This window comes from Spodoptera frugiperda, chromosome 3 (assembly GCF_023101765.2).
Source record: "Spodoptera frugiperda isolate SF20-4 chromosome 3, AGI-APGP_CSIRO_Sfru_2.0, whole genome shotgun sequence".
NCBI classification, from domain to species: Eukaryota; Metazoa; Arthropoda; class Insecta; order Lepidoptera; family Noctuidae; genus Spodoptera; species Spodoptera frugiperda.
The window spans coordinates 10,975,467-10,985,755 of record NC_064214.1 but is presented as its reverse complement, the minus strand read 5'-3'; the positions used below and the strand labels follow the sequence as shown (position 1 = coordinate 10,985,755).

The 10,289-nt window shown below is 53.3% G+C and overlaps 1 protein-coding gene across 1 annotated transcript; it reads left to right on the top strand.

Moving 5' to 3' along the window:
• Positions 1–880: 880 nt before the first annotated feature.
• Positions 881–10,110, top strand: LOC126912979 (uncharacterized). Its single transcript, XM_050707610.1, has 3 exons — positions 881–950; positions 1,390–2,583; positions 10,058–10,110. Exons 1-3 carry the CDS (start codon positions 881–883, stop codon positions 10,108–10,110), a joined length of 1,317 nt encoding a protein of 438 aa, XP_050563567.1.
• Positions 10,111–10,289: the final 179 nt, after the last annotated feature.

The following is a 10,289-nucleotide window of genomic DNA, read 5'->3' as shown; positions in this document are numbered from 1 at the left end:
ACCCACGACCATCGCCCACGTAATTCAGTCACCTTTATTATCGACGTCTTAATGAATAAGTTATTGTTAATGAGCAAGTATTATCTTGAGCTTGTTTTTGTTACGTAAACAAAACAATATACCTACACTGTTGCCTGGAAACCCACACGTTGAGGGGAAAGCTAGTCTACTAGGTAATAGCTAATAATTTGTATTCTAATACTTTAATTACCCGTTCAATATAATTAATGGCCTAGCTTGTTTAATAAACTAATGGTAGTTTATATAACGCGGTGAGAGTGCGAGAGAGAGAGAAAAAAAATGAGAAAGTGAGAGTGAGATCAAAAAATAGAACTAGAACAAGAAAGAGAAAGAGAAAGAGAAAGAGAAAGAGAAAGAGAAAGAGAAAGAGAAAGAGAAAGAGAAAGAGAAAGAGAAAGAGAAAGAGAAAGAGAAAGAGAAAGAGAAAGAGAAAGAGAAAGAGAAAGAGAAAGAGAAAGAGATAAAAGAAGAGTGAGAGTGACAGTAAGGCACGTCAATGACGCCAGGCCAACAAGGCCACAAGGACAGAAAAATGTTCATATTCTCTTTCAAAATTCGTCTTTAACTACGACCAACTTCGCAACATAAAATTAAACAAATGACTCGTGAATGACGTTAGACCCGAAATGACGAGAACAGAAACATTACGGTATAAGATTTTGTTCTCTTTCTTAATTCGCACGTTTATTTCTTTATTCAAAACAAATGCATTATTTTGGCGTAGAAAGGTACGCGTCCGTGCCAGAAGACCTCCCCGCGGTGCACCCTGGGTACAGGTAATAGTCCCCCTAACGGGGGTGATAGGGTTGGAGTGACTATTGCCTGTAGCGAACTTCTGGACGGAGCGGAAGAATCCGAGATGGGTTCCGAAGGCGGCAGACTTTGTGCTGGCACATGGCCTGCGCCTCCGAGGAAGCGTCTTTCCACCCGTCTCTCTGACTTAGCAGAGAGCGTGGCGGAGAGGCAAGGACGGTGCTCGTTGTGCACTCACCCTGCCAACGAGCAGCATCGGGGCACAAGTTGTCCTCGATTGCAACCGTTGATATCGTAATCCGGGAAGAGGTCATGGTCATGTTTTATGACTCTGAACGGGACGAGGGTCTTGGCTTGGTCGCCCGGACCGCGAGGAAGTTAACCTCTATAAAAAATTCCTCCAATACCAAGTTCTGGTGCGCGGCGAGGGTATGCGTGGCTGAGGAGTAGTGTCAGTCTCGAGCGCACCCCCAGCTGGGGGACCGGTGGACCCCCCAGTTGGGATACAAATATACACTTACCCAGGTACAGGGGGCACTGCCTGGGTGGACTGAATATTTCCCCCATACTCGTGGGAACTATATGGGAAAAAAATTAAATCTATAAAACCACCAGAAGAGGAGAGGGCAGGTGAGCTTAGCTCGCCTGCAGTTGTTGTGGCAGAGAGCCTTAATGGCTCTGATACCCGTGGGGAGGCGCTGGACTCATCCAGCAAGTCCCACACACGGGTTCCAAGTCGGAGGGCGTCGGACTCGGAGTCCGACTCCTCATCAGTGTTTGCCGCGAGCGTCAGCTCACAGCGCCAGACAAGGGCGGCTTTCAAGCGCCCCAGGACGGAGGAGGGTCGGGGATTGTCCTCATCCTCCAACGCGCAGGAGGCTCCGGCCCCCCCTAAAATCCCCACGGCCGCGCGGGGTGGAGGCAGGGGGAAGGGCAAGAGGTTGGCAGGTACTGCCCGGTCCAAGCCGGCTGAGCGTCCTGCCGCAGAGGGTAGCGCCCTAATCAGTGCCGTCCACTCGGACTCCTCCGTGATGGAGGTTGTGGATGCCGAGGGCTTGAATGGTGAGCGTGGCTCCGAGACCCTTCGGCAAGCTGTCAGGGAGGGACTCCGCCAGATAGCTGGGAAGAAATCCCAGCCTGCCGGATCCGCTCAGCTGAGATCGGTGGAGGCCGAAATTATGGCGGCGGCCTTTGACGTATGCAGAGTTCCCTCGGCGGGAAAAGTACATCGGGAGCTGTCCGACATGCGGCGGGAGCTGACGCGCTTGTCTGCCTCCAATGCGGCGCTGGAGGCCGAGCTCCGGGCCACTAAGGCTGAGCTTGCCGTTTGCCGAGGACGTCAACCTCAGCCTCCGACGGAGCCTGATTTGGTGGAGCTACTGCGCAGGGAGATGGCTGCTTTCCAGCAACGTTTTAATGTGCTGGAGAGCAAACTCCTCCGTCCCCCGCTAGCGGCCTCGAGCTCAGCGACCTCGAGGTCATATGCGGCCGTTGCGGCCAGGCCCTTGACCTCCTCTGGTCGGACTAGCCGCGTTACTCAACCGGTGGCAAGACCACGAGCGGCTCCTCCAGCAACGGCCCCAGCTCCCCCAGTGGTGCAGGCTCCGGCTGGCGGGCAGGCAGTAAATGCGTCTACAGGACGCAGAAGAGGGAGGAGGGGTGCAGCGGCTCAGCAAGCTGCCCCAGTCACAGGCGAGCCCACCCTGCCGGCAAGTGGTGACTGGCAATTAGTTGGCGAGGCGAGGAAAGTCGCCAAAGAGGCGAGGAAGCGCCGCAAGAAAGCGCAGCGGCTGCGGCGCCAGCAGCAGCGCAAGGAGAAGCGCGCTGCGGCCTTGCTTCTCGCCCCTAAGACCGCGGCTGTAGTTATTACGCTACAGCCCGATGCGGTCCAGAAGGGCGTAACGTATGGCGACGTCCTCGCCAAATTGAAGGGGGCGGTGACTCCCGCGGAGTTCGGGGCCCCTGACGGGTTCTCAATGAAGGTGACGGCAACTGGAGCCCGTCTACTTGAGGTCCCCGGCGCGGCCAGCGGCTCCTCCGCCGACGCCCTAGCCGAAAGGATTAGGGCGTGTCTCGGTGCGGAAGAGGTCCGCGTGTCCAGGCCCATCAAGTGCCTAGACGTACGAATATTGGGCCTGGACGACTCCGTGACGGAGCACGAAGTGGTGGCCGCTGTCGCCAGGACGGGAGGGTGCCCTGTTGACCAGGTCAAGGCAGGCACCATCCGTCCGGACAACTCGGGGCTGCGCACGGTGGTGGTAAGCTGCCCCGTGACAGCGGCCAAAAAGATTAAGGAGGGCAGAAGGCTCCTGGTGGGGTGGGTCTCGGCGCAGGTCAAGCTGCTCGAGGCCCGGCCTCTGAGGTGCTACCGCTGCCACGTGGGCCACCACGTGAGCGTTAAATGCACCTCGGAGGTTGACCGCAGCGACCGCTGCTTCCGCTGCGGTCAGCCCGGTCATAGGGCCGGCTCGTGCACCGCCCCGCTGCACTGCGACGCATGTGCGGCGGCTGGCAAGCCGGCCAATCACCGGGCCGGGAGCAAGGCCTGCTCCCCGCCTACCAAACCCAGGGGTAAGGGTAGGCCCTCCGCCGCCCCCGTCGTTTCCGCCACCGCCGCCGCCGCAGTCGCCACTGCTACCGCCGCCGCGGCCACCGCCAACCGTAATGCCGCCAGGGAGGAGGTCGTGATGGATTGTCAGTAATGACTCCATTCCGCCTCCTCCAGGCGAATATCAACCACTGCGCCGCCGCTCAGGACCTTCTACTCCAGAGCATGGCGCAGTGGTCAATAAATGTCGCTGTGGTCTCCGAGCCGTATTTCGTCCCGCCCAGGGATCACTGGGTTGCGGACTTGGACGGCTCGGTGACCATCATCTCGTCGGCCGCCGCCGGTACCCCGACTCTCGAGAGCGCTCAGAGAGGCCGGGGTTGTGTCGCAGCACGGTTCGGAGAGATCGCTGTGGTGGGCGTGTATTTCTCTCCGAACCGAACTCTCGTCGAGTTCCACAACTCCCTGAGGGAGTTGGTTGACGTCGTCGTCGGGTTCCGTTCCCTCCCCGTGCTTGTCCTCGGGGACTTCAATGCCAAGAACTTGGCTTGGGGTTCCCGGTTGACCGACGTTCGGGGTAGGATGGTGGAAGACTGGGCTCTGGAGACAGGCCTAGTCGTCCTGAACCGGGGTTCTGTCCCCACGTGTGTGCGGATGCAGGGTGAGTCGGTGGTGGATATCTCGTTCGCCAGCCCCGCTCTGTCACCGCGTGTTGTTGACTGGCGCGTTATGGAGGAGGTGGAGACGTTTTCTGACCACCGGTACATCCGGTTCAACGTCTCCGCCGACTCCGTGGACCCGCCAGTCAGACAGGCCCCATGTGGCCCGCGTTGGGCGCTAAGACAGCTGGACCGGGAGCTTTTCCTGGAAGCCGCAATCGTGCAGGATTGGGTGATACCACCAGACAGGCCTGCCGACGTCGATGAGGAAGCAAGATGGCTCCAGGACGCCATGTCCAAAATATGTGACGTGGCGATGCCCCGGGTCCGGCCAGGTCAGCGCAAGCGCCAGGTGTACTGGTGGTCGCAAGAGTTGGCTGCTCTACGCAGTACGTGCGTTACTGCGCGACGCCGGTACACCAGGCACCGCAGGCTCCGTATCCGCCCTCCAGACGCGGAGGTAAGAGAGGCGGAGTTGTACGAGGGGTACAAGGCGGCAAAGGCCGCCCTAAAAGCGGAGATTTGGCGGGCTAAAGAGGAAGCCCGCCGGGAGATGCTGGAGACTCTGAACAGAGATCCATGGGGGCGCCCCTATCGGATGGTGCGCGATAAGCTCCGCACCTGGGCTCCCCCGCTGACTCAGAGTCTCCGGCCAGAAATCGTGGAAGAGGTGGTCGGCGCCTTGTTCCCCCGACTATGGAGGGGCTTCACCCCTCCATCCATGACTCCGCCCCCTGCGGTGCCCAATGCGGGCCACAGCGACGACGACGACGACATCGTTCCGGAGGTGACCGAGGCAGAAATGAGAGCGGCGGTGCGCCGGATGGGCGCCAAGAACACCGCCCCAGGACCCGATGGCCTGCATGGCAAGGCGTGGGTCCTGGCCTCAGAGGCTCTCGGGCCTCGATTATTAGGTCTCTACAGCGCATGCTTGGAGAGGGGCCAGTTCCCACTTCAGTGGAAGACGGGAAAACTGGTCCTCGTGAAGAAGCCGGGGCGCCCTGCGGACTCTCCATCCGCATACCGGCCCATTGTGCTGCTCGACGAGGTGGGAAAAGTCTTCGAAAGGATCATTTCAAACCGCCTCGTCGCGCACCTGTCTGGACTTGGGCCGGACCTCGCGGATGGACAGTTCGGCTTCCGCAGAGGGCGCTCCACGGTGGACGCCATCATGCGCGTAAGAGACCTCACGACGGGGAATGCAGTGTCCAGGGGTGGGGTCGTTGTGGCGGTGTCTCTGGACATCGCCAACGCTTTCAATTCCCTACCCTGGAGCTCCATACTGGAGGCACTCCGGTACCACCGGGTGCCTACCTATCTCCGTCGTGTTATCGAGGCCTACCTGACGGATAGGTTCGTCACCTACCCCGGTCACCAAGGTGTGTGGAACCGGCGAGAGATGTCGCGCGGTGTTCCACAGGGTTCGGTTTTGGGGCCGCTCCTGTGGAACATCGGTTACGACTGGGTGCTGCGCACCGACCTCCCGAACGGTGTCAGCGTAGTCTGCTACGCCGACGACACGCTGGTGCTAGCGCACGGGAGGTCGCACCAGGCGGCGGCCAATTTAATGGCGAGAGCGGTTGCGACGGTCGTTGCAAGGATCCGGCAATTGGGACTCGAGGTGGCGCTCCACAAGTCCGAGGCCATGTGCTTTCATGGCCGCGGAAACGCGCCACCTCCGGATGGGTCCCAAATAACGGCAGGAGGGGTTACCATCGGCGTCGAGACGACGATGAAGTACCTAGGACTCGTCCTCGACAGTCGATGGAACTTCGTGGAGCATTTCCGACGTTTGGCTCCTAAGTTGGAACGGACGGGGGCTGCGCTTAAGCGGCTCCTGCCCAACCTCGGGGGCCAAATGCCTCCTGCCGGAGGTTGTACGCGGGGATCGTGCGGTCCATGGCCCTCTACGGAGCCCCTGTGTGGGCGCCGAACCTGATGCGGCGGCCAGCTCGGGCGCTGCTCACGTCCCAGAGGGTCATGGCCATTCGAGTGATCCGCGGATATCGCACGATCTCCGGAGAGGCGGCCAACCTCCTTGCCGGACTCCCGCCGTGGGATTTGGAGGCGAAGGTGCTCGCGCGCGTCTTTAGTTTGCGCGCCGACGCGCGTCGCCGGGGCGAAACTCCACTGCCGCGCCAGATTAATGCGTGGCGGGATGAGCTCCGGCGCGATCTCATGGCGGAATGGCAGCAGCGACTGTCGCAACCAAGGGCTGGGCTCGCTGTCATTGCAGCGGTAAGTCCCCTCTTTGAGGAGTGGCTAGAGAGGCGCCACGGCGTCCTCACCTACCGCCTGACGCAGGTGCTTACCGGACATGGAAGCTTCGGTAGGTTCCTGTTTCTGATTGGGCGGGAGGAAACGCCCGGGTGTCATCACTGCGAAGACCGCCCGGAGGACACGGTGGAACATACGCTTGCGGTCTGCCCTGCGTGGGCTGAGCACCGCCGTGTCCTCAGGGATGTGGTCGGCGACGGCGCCCTCTCGCGTCCGGCACTGATACAAGCCATGGTGCGGAGCGAGGGGGACTGGGATGCCGTCTCCTCCTTCTGCGAAGCAGTCATGCTAGCTAAGGAGGAGGCGGGGCGCGTGAGAGAACGAACCTCCTCACGCCCCAGCCGTCGCGAGAGACACTCCGGGCGTCGGGGATCGCGCGACGATCTCCGGCCACCGTAAGTGCGGGTCTGCGGACGGTGAGCAAGGGTAGCTCGCCGCCCGACCAGAACCAGACCCGTGCGTGCGGCGCGTCGCGTTCTGCGCGCGCCTCAAAGAGCCATCAGACCACCACAGATGGGGCCCAGTAGGGCTGATGCCTAATCCGGAGCTGCGGACTACCTAGCGGGTTTACCGGGGCTCCGGCTCGACGGGCAGGAGTAGGAACGGGGTGGTTTTTAGTCAGTAAGAGTCTGACACTCCCTCTCGCCTCGCCCAAGGCGGGAGAAGTCATTGGATGATTTTCCACCCTCAAAAAAAAAAAAAAAAAAAAAAAAAAAAAAAAAAAAAAAAAGGGACCGCAGCATCAGCAATGCCTACATGCGATGCGTGCTGATGACGTCATACAGAATGCGTACGATGCGGGCCTGTGAACGCTTACCATAATTGATGTCTGCCTATTTCTTAGGAATTAAAAGACATTGATATTTTGTTGTTACTATGTGATAGAATAAAACACAAAATAATGCTTCTTTTACCCGACAACTTTAAAACCTAGTAAGTTATAAATCTACATAACATACGTTAAACAAACTTCTCACCTAAGGACTTGCTACTGAAATTGAGTTATTAAATATTTAGGTACAAAGCTGAGACAGGGACATTTTGTTAAAGATATTCTATGTATTCCCAAAGCGACTGGGTACTCCCCAAACAATTATTTGTATATAGGATTGAAATGTATGTGAATAAGGTAAATATTTGATACATTCATCGATTATATTACGGATTATTTATTAACGACACGTTTTTCGACCTCGCGTAGATATGTGTATGATACGCAACGTCACGCCTTTTATCCGCGAAGGGGTAGAGGCGCACATTACGTCACGTAATGCCGCTATACAATGTACACCCACTTTTCACCATTTGTGTTATAAATCCCATGTAATAGAGGGTGAGCCTATTGCCATATACCAATACATATAATATATACCTGGTACATATCCAGGCTCCGTGCTACTACTCCACTGTGCTCGAAAATAACCCGGTAATACTTCGCCCGACCCAGGAATCGAACCCGAGACCCTTTGCCCGGCAGCCGCACTTGCAACCACTCGGCCAACGAGGCAGTCAGAGGCAGCGTATAAGTATCAATTTATCGAAATGTCACATATCATTAATTTAGCCCATTAACCGCCTGTATCACATATATGCGACACATATAAATGGTTAATAAATGAAATAAAATATTTCCGTGTCCCTGCCGCTCATGTCGTCTTACTGCGACAGAGAACATGCATGGTTATTTCATTCTATTCACACGATTTCTCCTCCTTATTTAGTATAGATATACATTTCTCGATTTGTATTCGCGCTAAAGGACGCTGTCATTGATATTTAACTGGGCGCAGAAAGGGTTTATAAAGGTAAGTGTCCACAAGCCCGCATAACGCACCGCACGTAACGGATTTTAGTTTGTCTTGTATAGAAACTCATACATTTGCGTCAAATCCGCATCGTATGCATCACATCAGCAATGCCTTGCGTACTGAGGACGTCATACTGAATGCGGACGATGCGTGCGATGCGTACGATGCTGGCCTGTGGACGCGGCCTTAAAAAACATTACTAAAATCAATAAATCAAGTTCGGTAACTCATTTATCGTCAACATCATAATACGTTGAACAAAAGCTCGTCTCCTTTAAACCACAGTGAGGTCAATGAAATTTGTATGTTATTGTCACTCTCAAGAGACTCAAGTTTGGTGGCTCAATTGTGCTAATACTAGTAGTACTGTAATACTAGGGTAGATGACTAATTTTTAATTTTAATGTCCGTCTTGTAGATTATTTTAAAACATTAGACACGTATTTTTTATTTTCTTACGGAAACAAATACTTTCGAAGATATATCGATTTGAAATATATGACGTTACGTTTTGGTACGTTTTATACGTAGAAATGACGTGTTTGCTTCTGTTCCTAAACTCTGATTTGTTTTATCTTAGTATTGTTGTCTTATATTACCTTACTGACGGACTAAATAAAATTTTATACCCCGTCATCATCCCTATTAATTACCAGCGCATTAACGTAATGAACAAAACCACAACATTTAATAGCGCTTAAATGCTGATTTTAGTTGAGCAAACAGTAGCTTACCCTACATATGATAATTGCTACATCTAGGAGATCAGCCGATTAATCTATCGTTACCCGATCCTTAGTGCCAGGGTCTGTTTTCCATTGAGTACTGTTAGAAATAAACGTGGGCCCCTACAATATGAAGGGACCCAATAATGTGAAAAATTTAAAGTAGAAAAATATGAACATTGATCACTTCCTCGAGGTGGATTGACTGTTTCAATCAGTCGTTATAAAACATAAGCGTAAGTTTTGTCATGATCTTTTTCTATGTCAAATTTGACGTAGCCAAAACATCACCCTCATGCTTAATGGTTAGAAAATCTTTATCACCACTTTCAGGTACTTTTTTTGAAGAAAAAATCATTCTGTCTTCGCCTTGGGCGAGTCGAGAAGGAGTGTCAGACTCTTGTTAACTGAAAACGACCCCGTTCCTACTACTGTTTTTCGAGCCGGAACATGGTTAATTCGCTATTAGTGCGAGCTCCAGATCAGGCATCAACCTTACTGGGCCCCATCTCTGGTGGACCGACGGCTCTTTCAGGCGCGCATGGACGCGATTGGCTCTTTACGCATGGGGCTGGTTCTGGTCGGGCGGTGAACTACCCTTGCTCGCCGTCCCGACCCGTACTTACGGTAGCTGCAAATCATAACGCGATCCCCGACGCCCGAAGTGTCTCTCGCGACGGCTTCGACATCGGGGTGTAAGGAGGTTCGTTCCCTCACGCGCCTCGACCACTTTCAGGCATAGAGACAGCGGTGTAAAATCCAAATATAGTTAGACGGAGTTGTTCACCCCCAAAACACAATAATTTCTATTTATAGACTTTGTGCCCAGGTCCCCAAAATTGAATAAAGACAGCCCTGCCTTTTGTTAATACTAATGCAGTGTTTAATATGATATCAATGTTAGAACATCCGACCTTCTTAATGGGGATCCTGTGTTAGTTTAATGTAAGGTTTCAGATTATGAGCGGGTGAGGTCGATGACATTTCGATTTCATTGTTTTGATCCTGAAGTTCTACGTAAGCGAAGACGAAGATAGTTTGTTAGATTTAATTGGTGCTGACGGGCAAATTCATTACAAATGTATATCAATAGTAACCGTTCAATCGAATTGGAACAAACACTAAGATTCACTGATGAAAAAACAGACGTATTATTAAATTTTGACGGTTCAAAATTGCTTGTATGATGTATATGGTCTATATTTTTATATTAACTATCGTGAGACATGTTAAATTAACTAAAAAATCACTGTTTAATTCGTATAGTAATAGAGAAAAGAGCTACTAGTTTCGAGTCACAGAGGGACTCTTCAACATGAACAGCGGTTGACGCATGACTAGGTTGTTGAAATATGTAAATGCTTTGGACTTTGACTTTAATCGGAAACTCATTGACTATGTTTAGTCAGAGCAAAAACTATAAATAAAATCACGTCCGATTTATAACCAAAGGAAACACGGATGTACAGCGTAATTTGTGTCACCATGATATGAAACA

What these genes read in the sequence shown, in the direction of transcription:
- LOC126912979 (XM_050707610.1), top strand. Translation starts at nt 881, where the DNA reads ATGGGTTCCGAAGGCGGCAGACTTTGTGCTGGCACATGGCCTGCGCCT. An exon ending in GAGGAAGCGTCTTTCCACCC is followed by an intron (nt 951 to 1,389) that starts GTCTCTCTGACT and finishes TAAAACCACCAG; the next exon opens with AAGAGGAGAGGGCAGGTGAG. An exon ending in GCTGCGGCGCCAGCAGCAGC is followed by an intron (nt 2,584 to 10,057) that starts GCAAGGAGAAGC and finishes TAATTCGTATAG; the next exon opens with TAATAGAGAAAAGAGCTACT.